We start from the raw sequence: 16,939 nt of genomic DNA, 5'->3' as shown, positions 1-16,939 counted from the left end.
GGAGGGTCCCATGCAACAGGAAGCTCGCGAGCAGATCGATCCAACTCGGCTCTACTTGCACGACAGGAGCGGCCACCTCTGCCCCCCACGAGAATGCTAGGCCAAGGCATGTTCTCTATGTACACGTCTCTCATGGTATTATCACTTGTGCTAGCTAATCGGGAAGGGCATCGGCCTTAGCATTCTCCAATCTCAAGATTTGCTTGATGAAGTGTGACTGGAAGTTAAGTAGAGCCTCTCTTACTTTGGCTAAGTAGGCGATCATGGTTGGTTTGCGAGCTTCATATTCGCTTGTGACTTGATTGACCACGAGCTGGGAATCACTGCAGACAATGCTTTGCTTGGCTTTCACTTCCTTGGCTAGAGCCAGCCCGGATATTAACGCCTCATACTCCGCTTCATTGTTGGATGCCGCGAACTCGAAGCGTATTGCGTAGTCCAGTTTTTCCACATGGGCCATACAGAATGATTCCGGCTCCGCTGCCTTGCTGGTTTGACGAGTCATCTACGTGAAGGATCCAGGGCCCCTCATCCAAGTTTGCGCTCGGTCTAACTAGGAGAGATGCTACACTGATTGCTACTTCACGATGCTCGAGCTCAACCGGCCTGGGAACTTTGGGCTCGCCCGAGCTTGGGGCCTCGTGCTCTACCAGCTAGAGGACTTCGAAGCTGAAAGTCCATTCTGCGATGAAGTCTGATAAGGCTTGGGCCTTGATAGCAGTTCGTGGCTTGTATTGGAGGTCATACTCGCTGAGCTCGATGGCCCACTTCGTCAGCCTACTGGAGACCTCGGGCTTGAGTAGAACTTGCCTCAGAGGTTTGTTGGTAAGGACGATGGCAGTGTGAGCTTGGAAGTACGTAACAAGCTTCTGGGCTGCGATAACTAGTGCATAGGCCACTTTTCTATCTCTAGATATTTCATCTCTGCTCACTACAACACTTTACTTACATAGTAGATAGGTCGTTGGACCAGATCTACCTCTTTTAATAGTACTGAGCTGACCACCTCATCACTTGCCGAGAGGTACAACTCTAAAACATCGCCCTCCTCGAGTCGGGTTAAGACTGGTATACTAGCGAGGTACTTTTTGAGCTCGTCGAACGTGAGCTGGCACTCTTCGGTTCATTCAAAACCTTTGCTTTTAATTGCCTTGAAGAAAGGCAGGTAGTGGTCTGCCAACTTGGACATGAAGCGGCTTAGAGCAGCTATTCGGCCATTCAGCCTCTGAACCTCCTTCAATTTTTTGGGTGGTCTCATGTCTAGGATGGCCTTAATTTTATCCGGGTTGGCCTCAATGTCGCGTCGATTAACGATGTACCCTAGGAATTTACTCGAGGTGACACCGAAGACACACTTGTTTGGGTTCAATTTCATGTTAAACTTATGCAAAATTTCAAAAACTGAAAGCAAATCTTGTATTAATTCATGCAAAATTTGGGTTTTGATGACCGTGTGGTCTACATAACATTCTATTTTTCTACTAATCAATGGCTCAAATAATTTATTTATAAGTCTCTGAAAGGTTGCCCTGGCATTTTTAATCCAAAGGGCATGACCTTGTAACAATACAAGCAGAGCTCGGTTATGAAGGTAGTCTTTTCTTCGTCAGCTGGGTCCACCCTGATCTGATTGTAGCCTGAATAAGCGTCTAGGAAACTCAGCAACTCGTGCCCTGAGGTCGCGTCCACCAGACGATCGATCCTGGGGAGTGGGAAGCAGTCCTTTGGGCAAGCTCGGTTCAGGTCAGTATAATCGACACACATGCGCCATTTACCGTTGGCCTTCTTTACCAGAACAGGGTTGGCCACCTAGCTTGGGTAATGAACTTCTCTTATAAAGTCGGTTGCGAGGAGCTTCCCGACCTCCTCGTCGACTGCCCTCCATCACTCTGAGGTTAAGTTGTGTTTCTTCTGTCTAACGGGCCTAACTATATGATCAATATTAAGCTTGTGAGTTATGAAGCTAGGGTCTATGCCGGGCATCTCTACCGTAGACCATGCAAAAACATCAAAATTTTTAGGTAAGATGCTTACCAATTGAGATCGCAGAGACTCCTTGATGGAAGTGTCAATCTGAAGTGTCCGAGTTGGGTCCTCCGTCGATGCCAGGATGGAGGCTGTCTCTTCCGTGGGTGCAACTCGCTCCTCGCATTGCTTCGTAGGTCGCTCCAGCTCAAAGTTGTCGGCCACCTTGGCTTTCCCTTTGAGGGCGGCGACGTAGCACTTGCAAGACTCAAGCTGGTCACCTCGCGCTATCCCAATTCCGAAGTCCGTGGGGAACTTCATTGCCAAATAGTAAGTGGAGACCACTGCACATAGGGCATGGGTGATCAGCCGACCTACTAGGTGCTGACTTCCACAGGTACTGTAATCCTTCCTAGGGGCCTGACTTCCTCTCCGCTGAAGCCTACCGGGGGAGTATTTGCAAGCTTCAGGTCACTTTCTTGGAGTCGGAGTTTGTCAAATGCTGCTTTGAAAAGGATATCTGTTGAGCTGCCAGAGTCGATGAGGACACGCCTGACTTCAAAGTCGTTAATCTTTACCTTTATAATGAGCGCATCATCATGGGGGTAGTGGACCCCGCACGTATCATCCTCTTGAAGAAGATCGGGTCTTCCGTCCTTGGCCGCTTCGAGGGATTCTGCTCTTCCCTGGTGGCCTCGCGAGCTGATGCCTGAGTTGTAGCTGAGGTGCAGCCCGCAACGACCGAACCTCTGGCAATCACGTGGATAGTCCCCTGAACTGGTCTCTCTTCAGGGGCTGCCTCTAGGTTGTTCTGCCTGCCTGCTGGATTTGGGAGCATCTCTACTCTGCTCCCCCTGCTAACCTGCTTTACTATTATTATTATTCTGTACAAAATTTCTCAAGTATTCGCAACGACCTGCTTTATTACAATTTTCGGTGCTATGACCGTGGTTTTTATGGAAATTACAATACAAATTCTTATTTATTACACTAAGATTTGCCTTCAGCCGTGGCGGCCACTTCACATACGGGCGTCCTTGATCGCCATAAGGATCTCGGCCCGCTTCGCGTTCAGAGGGGTGTAGTCCGTTCTTTTCTCAGGCGCACTTACGTTTTTCTGGTTGATCTCCTCCTCCGTCCCTATAAACTGATCCGCGAGCTTGAGGAACTCGGTTACAGTCTTTGGTTGATTAACAACCACGTGCCATTTGAATTCTCTGTGGGTAATGCCTTGCTTGGCCGTGGTGAGCCGAACTGCGGGTCTAGGTCGGGTATTTGTAAACAAGCATCATTGAACCGCTTGAAATAGCTTTGAATGGACTCCCCTTCCTTCTAGACTATGCTAAGGAGAATCTCCTGAGTTCTCGGGCACTTCTTATTGGTGACGAAATGAGAAGTGAAGATTTGCACGAATTACGGAACCATATGCGGGCCACTCCTTTGAAGGTGGTGGAGAAAGCCACGCACATGCAGGATTCGCTGGCCCTTGCCAAGTGCATCTGGGACTGGAAGGCATTAACATGGTCATTCGGGTCAAAGGATCTGTCATACTTATCTAGGGGAGGAAGCTTGAAGTCCTTTGGCATAGGAACAACAAGAAATTCTAGAGACAGGGGGGAGGGAACTGAAAGGAGAGGAGTAGCTTTTACTTCACCTGAGCTTACCTCCTCCTTGCCCTTGAGTTCGAGCAGGTCGCAAGTGGCAATTTGGCGAGCTCGTCGACGCCTCCGCTACTGCTTCGCTGGCTCAGCTTTGGTGTTGCTTGCTTCAGTATTACCGAGCTAAATGGGCCCAGGGAGGGGCTCAGACTGCTAATGATAGCTGTGAACCGAAGGGGCTTGCCTGTAATCCGCAGCTAGGACCTCAAACTGGTTTTTCGACGAGTGGGAGCTCGAACTAAGAGTGCTGAGGCGATGCGGGCCTTACCTGCTAGGAGGCCCCCAACCTGCCTACAGGTTGCGAGGCGAGGGTGACTGGTCTCTCCTTCCTTCTTTGGGACGAGGCTTGGCTGTTGGTAGGATTTTGGGTTTGAGAGGCCTCTCCCCGACGAGGACGTTTGCTCCGCGGGAGGGCTTGGCTTACTTCGTGGCTGGATGTCGAGGGGGAAGCGGCTGCTGGGCCTGAGGCAATGAAGGGAACTGTTGTTGATACTGGTATTAAGAAACTTGATGCAGCACTTGCTGCTGATAAAGTTGAAATTGCTGGAACTATTGCATTTAAGCTTGCATAGCTCGCATGCGCTGCACCAGGTCTTCAAGCTAGTTTTGGTTGATCACTGGGGGAACAACAGAAGGTTCAGTGAAGGTTGTTCCAACCATGGAAGGGAGCAGAGAGTTCACAGGTGCCACTGTCTGAGGCACATTCAGGTTGGGAACTCCATCCACAGAGAGGGGGACGGTGAATTGTCCAATGCAGATAGTGGGGAGCTGAAGTCACTCCCCAGAAGTGTTCTAGTCGGCACCTCGTCCGACATTACTAGAGGAAGCCATGGATGCTGAGTTCTTAGAGAAAGTTGCAGAGATTAGAGGAAGGCCTTTCGAAGCGTTCCCACAGACAACGCCAAATGATGCAGCACGATCCGGGCACTCCTAGCTGGCGAACGCCTGGCTCCTAGCTGGCAACGGATGGTACCTAAGAGGAGGAAGGTGAAGGATTCCCAGGGAGCTCGCCCGGTGGGAATACTCCGACGCTTAAGTTAGAACTCTGAGAGAGTTGAAAGAAATGCAAAGTGAGCTAAGAGTGCAAATAGCGCTAGATCAGTTCAATTACCTTCATCCTTTGGAAACCGGGGCCTTTAAATACAGATGCTCTTGTCAAATCGGGCATAACCGCCACTGGCCCTCTGTCACAGTCGTTATTTGCCAGGGCTGTGCAGGTAACCGTTGTAGAGTACTGGCCAATCAAATGAGAGACACGACCCGGAAAGGACAGGCACGCCGCCACCTGTCGAGAGACGTGGGTGCAGTCCGCTGGGCTGATTGGGACTGCGTTGCCAGTCAGGAGACGTGGTGCAGCCTGACGGGTACGGTCTTGTCAGATAAGAAGCTTCTTGAAAACGCCGCTTTGCTCAATAGCGAGTTGCCTTATAGCGAGCTATCCCATAGCGAGCTGCCTTATAGCGAGCTGCTGGAGGTATTCCGAGGTGATTCCGCCTGAGGCTGCCTTTGAGGCGGTCCTCTTGCCTAAGTATTGGAGTGAGTGGATTATCCGAGCTCGCGAGCTGGGATAGACCTAGCTTGGAGTGTTCCCTTTCAGCATACTGGGATCCTTGAGCTCGCGCTGTAGCAAGCTCGTTCCGTAGTGATCTGTAATGTAGCGAGCTAACCTACGAGGACTTTAACGAGCTCGTTACTCAGTTGTAGCCATGCTGTCACGCTGAATTATTACTTATGCTGAGTCACGTCCACGTATCGCCTTCTTAGGAGGTCGGGTCAAATCACCCTCCATCAGCACCTTTCTTCGAAGAAACATTATTTCTTAGGAAAGTAAAGTAAAATAGCAACTAGTTGTTGCAAGACCTAGTAAAAAAGCTGAATATAGGGAAAGGACACATTGAATCTCAAAATTGGTTTGGTTAAGACCTCTTTGACTAAAATAGGAGTTACGTATGATTGCCCTATGAAATTATTTTGCAACAATCAAGTTACTATTAATATTGCCAATATCTCAATTCAGCATGACTCTACAAAGCATAGAGAGTTTGATTGGCATTCATCCAAGAAAGGGTGATTAGTGGGGAGATTGTCTACTCTTTCTAAAATCATGTGATCAATTTGCAAATTGCTTGACAAAAGGAGTAGCAAAACTAAAGCTAGAAGATAACCTTGCCAAGCTAGGCATGCATAGGGGCAGTATTGTGTGGAGTTTTTAAATGTATACGTTTGACAAACACTCAAGAATGACACTGCAACAGATATTATCAAAAGGTTTAAAAGTTCATGAATGAGGGGGACTAAAAGTAGAATAAAGTTGCTAAATGAATCCTTGGACTTTGTCCATCTACATTGGCATGCATTTCTATATTATTATATATTCATGTATTTCTGCCTTTCTGTTCTGTTCCATATCCATTTTTAAACCAAAAACCCTTAAATCATTATGCTGTGACTCTGATTTCCTGAAGCCTGAAACTTTGGTGCAGCTTATTCTTCTGATTGGTACAAAGCTACAACATGTTATAGCAACTTTGGCGTTGGAGAGTGCAGGCGTAACTGGATTCTTCACAGGAACAAACCTAAGGCCTCGAGAAGATCTCTTTTGGTTTAAAAGACCAGAACTACTGTTACCCTTTGATCCATTTTGTTGTTTTCCAGGTTGGATACTTTGGTATTGGTATAATGTTCATTTATTTGTCAATGCAAAAAAAAAATGAAGATAAATTTCTTTTCACTCTGAATTGTGTACGCAGAATGCATTTGAGCTGGCTTCATTTTTCTGGTTCTGGGTATATTCTCCTGTTATTAGTTCTGTTCTCTTTTGGAAGTGAAAACTTTTTTTTTTCTTATTTTCCTTCCCAATCTTTAACAAATGAAATGACATGGAAATCATTTCTTTGTTTCTCAGGCTTTTTTCCATCCCGATCTAAGACCTGGTTTCACAGATGTATAGAGAAAAGTTGCAGTACGAGCACAAGCTTAACGTTAGGACAATAGACGCTTGTATCAGTTGAAGGCGTCATGTTCTTGTATCATATCTTCATAATTCATAAATCAATATATATTTTGGAGGTACCAAAGATCGATGAAGGAATGCTTTAAGCAAAGCTGCTCTACTTTCTGAAATTGGATATATATGGTATGAAGGTTTCAAATGCTAATTGGGAAGCCTTAGCAGGCACTCTGATTCAATAGATCATCCTATGAGTTAGGGAGCTATTTGGTGAGATGGAGCTCTAGGGCAATGAAATTTTTTGAAGTTTCAAGGCAAGTTTCTCTGCTCACTGAACTGAAGTGATCTGTCCATTCATTTAAGTTGGTCATTGCTTCATGAGGAACGATGTTAGGGCTTATTCAGGCGAGGCGCTTTTTGCATCTTCAATTTCGACCCTTTAAATGAGATTAACTGAACAAAATTAGTGAGAAAAGAACATTCTTCTCCATGACGATAAGAAACTATTGTGAAGGAATAAACTTCAAAGAAAAATCAACAACTGAATGCAAATTGCCTTCAAATTCTACTCGTACATCAATGGCTACAATGAAGCAGTCACAGCTAACGTGATGGACTGAGTAAAATGAATAAGCAGTCTGTTCTATAGCCTCTATCTCGCTCTTTTGAACTAAGCGGTTGATAACTTTCCTCGGGTTCGATCATGGGGATATGACTGGCGTTTGGTTGTATTGTCACTTTTAGTTTCTACCATAACGGTGCCGCATTGGAGCCACATCAGATTTGAGAAAACGGCAAAAAATGCATCAGTATATGCTGTTTGATTGGCTGGCCGTTTTCTGAAAAAAAAAACAGCAAGAAAATATTATGCTGTTTTCTCAAAAAACATGGCTGATCTCACAAAATATCAGTTTTGACGTTTTTACTTTTCACGAAGTGTGTTTTTTGGTATGGTGGCTGATGTGGCTCCTCTGTGGAGAAAATGGCAATTGAACCAAACAGCACCATGTATAAGCGTTTGTCAGAAATCTTAAAAAAAAAAATGCAATGGAAAAGAAACACCTCCTGTGTTTCTATTAGGGCTGTTTACGAACAATGCCAAACCGACCAATTGGCCCGATCCAACTCGATTTGATCGGTTTTCTTCATCATCGGTTGGTTTCGGGTTGTAAAGAGGGATAAATCAATAATTCGGTTTGGCTTCGACTTTCATGTGTGAAAACTGAAACCAAATTGAACTGAGTTAGTTGGTTTCTGATTTCCTAATCTTTTCTTGACTAGGTAATCATTATCCCAGTTTATTCTTTCTAGTTAGTTACTCATTTTTAACATTAAAGAACAATAGAACATTAGTTAAATAGGAATTAATTTGTCTTTAGGATTGTTTTCTTTTTTTGAGTAGGAAATTTCAAGGTTCAAAATATCGATATGCCTGATATGCCAAAAGGGGCGTATTGGGCGAATCGGTAGACATTTTGGTTGCTTTTTTTTTGTTTCACAACCGGTTCAGGGGGGGCAGTTTAAGTCTCCTCTACCCCCTGAACCGGTCACTCCGATACACCCATTGTAGGGGCATATCGGAGGGGTCCTAGAATGATACGTATCGACCGATACGAGCTGATACATGTCGATACTTTGAACCTTGGGAAATTTTACACAAAATATAGGACTGTTCACAAACAATGCCAGACCGACCAGATTGACCCAAAACCAACTCTTCATGTTTGGGTCAGTTTCGGTTTGTTCTTTAAGTAACCCAACCAGGTCAGATCGATTGAAAAAAAATCTATTAAACCGATCCAACCGAACCTGTGAACCGCCCTAATTTCTACTTTCGATGCTAGGTCCTTTTGATTCCACTCCCGTGGAGATTAGCTCGGCCAAAAGCAGCCTGATTCCACTATAGAGTTGAGAAGAACCTATGTTTGGTAAAGTAGGAGAGAAACAGAAAGTTGAAGAAAGGTCTCAACACAAACACAACTTCTCTCGTATTTTCTAAAAAAAAAAAATAAAAAAAAAAGAAAAAAGAAAAGAACACACACACAATCTTAACAAAGAATGTTCAATTTTCTGATTGTGCCAAACTGAGTGAGAGGCCCAAGGCCCAGACCAAGACGTTATGGGTTTATCGCCCCGGCCCCATATCCAAGACCAAGACACCCGATTTTTGTCCAAGATAAAATTCCACCCCATTCTAGAAGGTCCTGATCCTCTAAATGTAATGACGTGGCAAATTCCCTCATCGAGTCCTATAGCCCCAGAAACCAACTACTACGTATTGGGATTTCGAGAAAGAAAGGAAATACAAGGCAGAAACATGATACTGGCGCCTTCGGCTTCTTCCATGTTCATGTCTCTCGCTAAATTTAGCAAGGGTTTCTATAAAACGGAGTATATGCCTCCAAATTTCGTCTTCTATTCCTCCATTTTATCCGACGATTTTAGTGCTAAAGCTTCTTTCAGGTGTTTTTGCACTAAGAAGGAAGATTCAGATAACGTTTCTGAGGTGAGGGGAGCCACCGAACCGGCCTCTTCTTTCTCTACTTTTAGATTACTTTGTTTCTATTCATCATTTCTTCTCTCAAATTCCTTCGAGGCTCATTTTCTTTTGGTTTATTAGACGAAGGAAGCATGGGTTCTTTCAGTTACAATCTCTTTTCCATTTTAATAGATGATTCGGGTACTGGATAGGGAAAAAAAAGATTGCTTTTGTACCTATCTAAAGCTGACAAACATCTCCCCCGCTATACTGCACTTTTTCTCTCCAATTTTGGTTCCAAGACATTTGAGGATCAACATCAAGCATAAATTAGACTATACGATTTGTACTTTCATTAATTCTGAATCACTGCAGAAGAAGGAAAACATGTGAATGACCCCTGATGATTCTTCCTTTTTCATTAGTTATCAACTTATAAGCGAGTTATATAGATGGATATTTGGTATTGTGTTAACAGGGGTTTTGTGTACTCTCAACGGATATTCCATGGGACAGTGAGAGTATATGGAGCACTATGGCTTTGTATTTCTTCAGTTTACACATCCCTTTGAGTTTTGGAGGATTGTCTGTAATTTCTCAAATAAGGCATCAACCCGTTCTTGACCCGCAGACAGAGGTGAACATAAATTTTCAGTCTTCTCATTTAACTTTGGTGACAAATCAATGCATTAATTGAAATTGTATGTAACTCATACCAGAAGAAGATAAATATAGTAGCTTTTGATATGATCTTGAAGTTCAAGATATGTGTCATTACCCATGGCATGCTATCATTTGAGGTTACTCTTAAGAGTGTTGTGACTGTCATATGAATAAATCGCCCTGTATGTGGAACTAGATAGATCAAATAATGAATCACGTAGCACTTATGTAATGGGTTCTATCTCAAACATCATATCAAGTAGATGCTCTTTACTGTTAGAAGGGCCTTTGGGCTATGGTTTGTTGAGGCAGTCAAGCAGGGGCCTGTTTCATGCAGTAGTCCAAATTGGAAGGGTGAAAGAAATAAGTATTGTCTTTATATTCTGATTCACTGAAGGCTAGTCGTTTTGAAAAGTCAAGCCTTTTTTTGTACATTTTGTCACCACAAAACTAGTTGATATGAGTATGAAAATGCTGATAAATCATTAGCTCCTTGCCAAAGTCAATATCATTTTTTTTTCCAATGGTGCAGGCAACTTCTCTACTTATAATACAAAGTTTGGAGCTCCTGGGGTCTTTGATGCTATTGAGATACATAGCAAAGTCCAAATATGATCCTGTGAGTTTCTTCTACTGTAGCAACTTATCGAAAGAAAGGAACTGGGTGCAGGCATCAATGCTTGGTTTTGGGTTTCTGATTTTGCTGGTTTTGCATACATCCCTTCTTGCTGACAGAGTACTTGGGCCCAAGGTAAGTTTAGCAGATATTACTCTTTCCAAAAGGCATTCTCTTAATCACAAGGGAAATATCATTTTCCATGGAAACCAATTTCTGGAAGGGAAAATTCCTGATCAGTACCCTGCAATTTGGCTCAAGTGACAATTTGGTCCCCGAACTTTAAAATACGACAATTCAGTACCCAAACTTTTAAAATGTGACAATCCAATACCTGTCGCTAACCAGTCTGTTAATCAGTCATTAAGTGACATTTGGAAAGTCAAAAATGCCCTAAGAATGTCATCTAATTCCCTTTCTTAACCATCCAAAAATTGGCAATAAAATGAACAGTCCCAAATTCTAGATTCTTCTAAATAGTCACCAACCTTTTTGAATAGAAAAGGCTAGGATTTGGGACTGTTCAGTTTTTTGTCAATGTTTGGATGGTTGATAAAGAGAATTAGATGGCATTCAGGGCATTTTTGACTTTTCAAATGTCACTTAACGGCTGATTAACGGACTGGTTAACGGAAGGTACTGGATTGTCGCATTTTAATGTTCAGGGACCAAATTGTCACTCGAGCCAAAGTACAGGGTACTGATCGGGAAATTTCCCTTTCTGGAATTTGATTTTCTGCCCAACCAAACAGAATGCGAAAAACAATTTCTCAGTGCAGGTGCACTGGCTGTCAAGTAGAAGTAGTAACTGAACTTCTACTTGTTCTTGCAGGCTGTGAACAACCCCATACTAAAGGAGATTTTGTCAAGTGGATTCAATTCTAAAACTGCCTGTTTCCTTACCTATTGCTTAATCACTCCCTTGCTAGAAGAAATTGTTTACAGAGGATTTCTGTTGAGATCCCTTGCCTCTAGGATGAATTGGCAGCAAGCAATTGTTCTAAGCTCTTGCATTTTCAGTGCTGCTCACTTATCTACTGAGAACTCTCTGCAACTATTTATTATCGGGTGTGTTCTTGGATGTTCATATTGCTGGACTGGGAATTTAAGTTCATCTTTCGCCGTGCATTCCTTGTACAATGCAGTAATTATAATGATTACCATCTTCTCTTAAAATTGTGGAAAAGAAGAAAGAAAAGCTTTAAATGTAAAATCATTTTCTTCTGCTACCAATTATATCTTTCAACTTGAGAGCACCTGTCACTTACACTTAGAAGTCTTGTCCTGAAAATTTGATTCAGAAATTAGTTATGGAAAAAGGTTTCTTCTAATTTGGTTAACTGTTTTTGGTTTTCAAATTACAAACTTGAAATCCCCAATCAAGGCTTGCCTAGCCTTGAACCCAAGTTGATCCAGCTCCAACTTTTCTGCAAAGCTGTCACTGTTCTTTTTAATGCATAAAATAACTAGTGGGGCGTTCTAGAAAATGAATTTTTGTTTTCATTAGTTTTTTAATTGCTACATCAGCGAATTCCAAAAGCATGTTCTTCACCCATGCTTTTGTTTTGAAAAAAAAAAACAAGTTGGTCTTGTTTCAAAAAAACAAATCATGTTTTGGAAACCTTCAAAATGATGGTTTTAGTATAGAATTTGTAGTGTAGGAAATACGATATTAAATAATCAGATGAAAACATGTTATTTAGACAAGAAATTCAAGAACCAATCTGTTTTCAAATCAGCTGGTTTTGTGGTGTGTTAGGAATTCACAAGAAAAAATGAAAAACAATTCACAATGGAGAAGACCCCTTGAATTAGCTAGCTATCAAGCAAGATATTTACAGGAGTGTTGTCCATCACTCATTCAGGGGTTTCATCCAACCACAGATCCTGAATCAAGTTTTCATATATTGAGACATGCGATGAGCAGGATCATTAAGGGCTTGCCAAGGAATTCCGTTTTTGTCTTTTCTCTCCAGAGATCTAACCACGCATATAGAGCTCTGAATGTATAAATCACAGGATTCCATTGCCCACGCCTGGCTATAAGAACTGTACAGTATACAGCCTAGAGCTCTGATTAGGGGTGGCAATTTCTCATCCAACCCATTGAACCCACCCAATCCATTCAGTATCTTGTTCACCTATTTCGTACATATTTGGCGGGTTGAAAATGGGTTGATCATTCATTGGGTCAATTTAAATGGATTGGGTTGGGTTGTGGATAACTATTGGCTTAACCACTAAAGATACAAGTATGAATTTTTTAACTATTTTTTTAATTTTCTTTATTTAAATGAAATATTTTATAATTAATACATTAGTTTTTATTAATTATTGATTAAAATTAGTTTTGCCTTGAATTAATACATTTCATCCAAATCAATTCAACCCAAGTTTGGACCAGTCTGGATCATTTCAGCCCGGTTCGAATATGAGCAAATCCAATCACCTCGCTTCGATCAATCTAGTCTAAACCTAGCCCAATTTGGACCGGACCGATCTAACCTGATCCAAATTCAGATTGGTTCTAGACTAATCCAACCCGAGCCAGTGTGATATACTCATTCTAACCTAGTTCAAAATGTGACCCAACCTAAATTTGGACCGGGCTAGTCTTCTTGTCTTGATCCAGTTCGAATCACTCGGCTTGATCCCAAATTTGTGCACAATCCAATATGGACCGGTTGAAGTCAAACTTGAGCCAATGTGATATACTCATTCTAACCTAGTTCAAAATGCGACTTGACCTGAATTTGGACCGGCCTAGTCTTCTTGTCTTGATCCAGTTCGAATCACTCGACTTGATCCCAAACTTGTGCACAATCCAATATGGATCGGTCGAAGTCAAACTTGAGCCAGTGTGATATACTCATTCTAACCTAGTTCAAAATGCGCCCCAACCTGAATTTGGACCGACCTAGTCTTCTTGTTTTGATCCAGTTCGAATCACTCGGCTTGATCCCAAACTTGTGCACAATCCAATATGGACCGGTCGAAGTCAATCTACCATTTTGACTGAACCAGTTTGGTCTGGTTCAGTTAGTTTGATTCAAATCTAAACGGTTCAACCACTCTTGATGCGATTAGCTCGAAGACAAGTCTAGTTAGATAGTTCAAGTTGGCCTGACCAATTTGAACCTAAGTGGTTCAATCAAACCCGAAACCTGAACATAGTCAAATGGTTTCAAGTGATTAATTGCCTTTTATTCTCTTTTTAAAAATAATATGCATATAATGTGAATTAAACCTTCACCAGTTGTGTAAATAACAATTACTATTACCACCAAGCTATAAGCAACTTATTTGTCAAAAGAGAATTAATTTTTAGTTTTAAGTACATAAATATAAGATTAATGGATTGAATTGGATCAAGACGAATTTAAGTTGAACCCAACCCATTTAATTTTATATAATTAGGTCATTAATGGGTTGGTGGGTGCAAGTTTGATTTGCCTTTCCAACACTAAATGTTCTTGGTGTTGCACTTGCAGAGGTAGTCAAGTCGAGTATTAGGGAGTTAGGGTTCAGCAATAGAATGATAGAATAATAGCTAGTAGTGACAATTGGGTGGGTTGGGTTGAGGCTCAATCCAATCCATTTAACAAATTAACCCACCAACCCATTTAACAAATTAAATGGATTGGATTGAGCCTCAACCCAACCCACCCAATTGCCACTACTAGCTATTATTCTATCATTCTATTGCTGAACCCTAACTCCCTAATACTCGACTTGACTACCTCTGCAAGTGCAACACCAAGAACATTTAGTGTTGGAAAGGCAAATCAAACTTGCATTGCCATTATTATTGGACCAAAGCCTCTACCACAAAATCAAACTTGGGAAGATTTTCTGCTCCTCTATTTTGGGTCATACCACTCACTAGATGTAACAAGTAATAAAATGCTATAACTATTTAGGTTGTGTTTGGAAACGATGCAAATAAGTGTGAATGCAAATGTATAGTGTAAAACAGTTCATATAAATTTCAAAGTTGGGTTAGTCTTGTAAATATATCTTCTTATCAAACATAATTTTAATTGTAATAGATGCAAATACGTATTCCAATAAAGCATATGCTTTTTTTTATCAAAAGCCCACTTAAAATCAAATTTACTTATTTTTTATTGATGTACTTCTACATCTATTTTTTTTATTATTTGTCAATGCATAAATGTAATATTGTCAAACATAGGCAAAAGTGAACCAGAATACAAATTTACCCTGAATCAGATTTACACTCTATTTGAGAATTTCCAAACGCAGCCTTATAGACTATGAATCTCCCTCGAAAATTTCAATAAATGTAAAAATTGTAACCTGTGGACTTTATGAATTGGTCCCGGCGAGACTCGAAACCGCGACCTTCCGCTCATAAGACCAACACACTAACCAACTGAGCTACGGAACCAAGACATTTATAAATTATTGATTTCACTAATAATTCAATAAAAATTATAACCCTGTAGATGATTTCATGTCCATAGACTCATTTTCTAAACATTTTAAAATCATGTTAACACTTAAGATATTGTATTGTGATCACAGCACAGTGGCTTACTATAGATTATATCACTTATACACTGCTAATGTAGTTTAGTTGCCATGATGGGCTCTGGGCCAAGCCCATTATTGATCTTCTCATGGCATAATACCATCCTCGCCTTCCACTGACCCACGAAAGAAGGCTGCTGGAGGATGGATCAGTTCATCCTTGGTTTCGCTAGGAGGCTTGCTTGGTGGGACCCTAGACAGCATCTCGCCGATTCCATCGAAAGCCCCAGATCCAACTGGAGAGATGGCCCCACCGCTCATCTCATTCTCATCAGACGGCACGCCGCTGATTTCATTTTGCCCGCGTGGAGCCATCGCCTCTTGCTGGTTTCCAAGTTGACCGTCCATTTGTTTCTCACACCCAAGTGTCTCAAATCCACCCTCCGGATGCATTCTCCCGCCGCACATCCAGCCGTTGCCGGGTTGGAGGGCATAAGAAGGCGGATCGAAAACCCAACGAGGCATGCAACCGCCTCCGTACCAGAATCCAGATCCGCCACCAGGCCCACCACCTTCAAAACCATGGCCTGCGCCACTACCGCTCCCAAAACCCGGACTAACACCACCTCCTGAACCGCATCCGGAACCGCTACCACTACCATAACCCGGCCCCATGCTACCTCCAGAACCATAGCCAGAGCTCGAGCCGCTTCCGTAACCAGATCCCATTCCCATGTCACCTCCTGACCCGTAGCCCGAACCACTGCCACTTCCGTAACCAGTACCAGATCCCGTTCCCATGCCACCTCCTGACCCGTAGCCCGAACCACTGCCACTTCCGTAACCAGTACTAGATCCCGTTCCCATGCCACCTCCTGACCCATAGCCGGAACCACTGCCACATCCGTAACCACCAGGCCCCATGCCACCTCCTGAACCAAAGCCAGATCCACCGCCGCTTCCAAAACCTGGCCCTACTCCACCGCCCGAGCCAGAGCCACTGCCACCGCCACCGGTTCCCGTACCGCAATCGCAAGGTCGGCAACCACCAAAACCAGAGCCCTGACCGCTTCCATAGCCAGGGCCACTGCCACGTCCGGAGCCATAGCCGGAACCACTCCCGCTACCGTAGCTGGGGACACCAGAACCACATCCATTCACATGGTTGACAACAGCATCGCCAGCACCTCCTGAGATGACATCATCTTTCCCGGGCAAGACGGCAGGTTCTGCAGCATGGTTGGAACTATGTGCGCTATCCATTGAATCTTTAAGAATTCTATGAGCGGAGCAGAGCCCCAAGCTCAGAGAAACAAAGAAAAGCAAGGAACACACCCATTTGGTTGCTGCCATCTCGTTCCCAACCCTACTGCTCCTTAGCTTGGTACCTTGGTGGGTAGCCGAGGAAGTAATCGGCTATATATATAGATTAAATGCTGTTCTGTATGGTTTTGTTCGTCACAAAGAATGTGTGTGCTTATTCTGAAAACTTGGGTGCCTCTCAGTCTCACTCAGTGCAATGGAGAGAGAAGAGTCCGATACGAAAATATAGATTTGGTTTCGCTGCCACAAAACTCGTCCGTTGTTCATTCTGAAAACTTGGAACCATTCTTATTGCGTGAACAGGAAACGTGGGGCTTTATTAATGCTTACACAGCCCTCACGGTCAGCTAATCCGGGTCGGGTTCGGATATGCCCAGGGCTGCAAACGGATCGGAAGAATTCCGATATTCCATCGGATTCCGATCGAATTTGGATTGATTTCAGATATTTGAGTATACTAATTTGTAATTACAGATAGCCACTCTCTCCTTTGGGGGCTTTCCAGAAAACCCTCTACTTTGGGGTAATGGCACTTATCCGGTTAGCCCCCTGAACTTTCATTCTCAATAAAAACCCACTCAACTCTCAGATTTCAATACTTTATCTCCCCGTTAGTATTCAGTCTGTTAACTTTAAAAAAATTTCATTTGACCATCATGCGCTTGGTGTGCTTGGTAAACATTTCTAAAATCTCCAAATTTTTCTACATCTGCAAATGACCATTTTCTAAATTGGTGGGACCATTTTGTCCTTCCTCTAATATATTTGTACAGACCCTTTACATATGTTTC

At 42.9% G+C, this 16,939-nt stretch overlaps 1 protein-coding gene across 2 annotated transcripts; it reads left to right on the top strand.

Annotated features, from left to right (window-relative positions):
* The first annotated feature begins 8,820 nt into the window (after positions 1-8,820).
* LOC148877799 (CAAX amino terminal protease family protein) lies at positions 8,821-11,564 on the top strand. Of its 2 annotated transcripts, XM_088944158.1 has the most exons (4): positions 8,823-9,079; positions 9,531-9,689; positions 10,248-10,466; positions 11,164-11,564. In XM_088944158.1, exons 1-4 carry the CDS (start codon positions 8,891-8,893, stop codon positions 11,503-11,505), a joined length of 909 nt encoding a protein of 302 aa, XP_088800284.1. In that variant the 5' UTR covers positions 8,823-8,890; the 3' UTR covers positions 11,506-11,564. The 2 variants fall into 2 exon arrangements, with proteins under 2 accessions (XP_088800289.1, XP_088800284.1); XM_088944163.1 differs by lacking the exon at positions 9,531-9,689 and having other exon boundaries at positions 8,821-9,079.
* The last annotated feature ends 5,375 nt before the right edge of the window (positions 11,565-16,939 follow it).

This window comes from Nelumbo lutea, chromosome 1 (assembly GCF_056320005.1).
Source record: "Nelumbo lutea isolate HS-2025 chromosome 1, American lotus-T2T, whole genome shotgun sequence".
Lineage (NCBI taxonomy): Eukaryota > Viridiplantae > Streptophyta > Magnoliopsida > Proteales > Nelumbonaceae > Nelumbo > Nelumbo lutea.
This window is presented reverse-complemented; position numbering and strand designations above follow the sequence as displayed.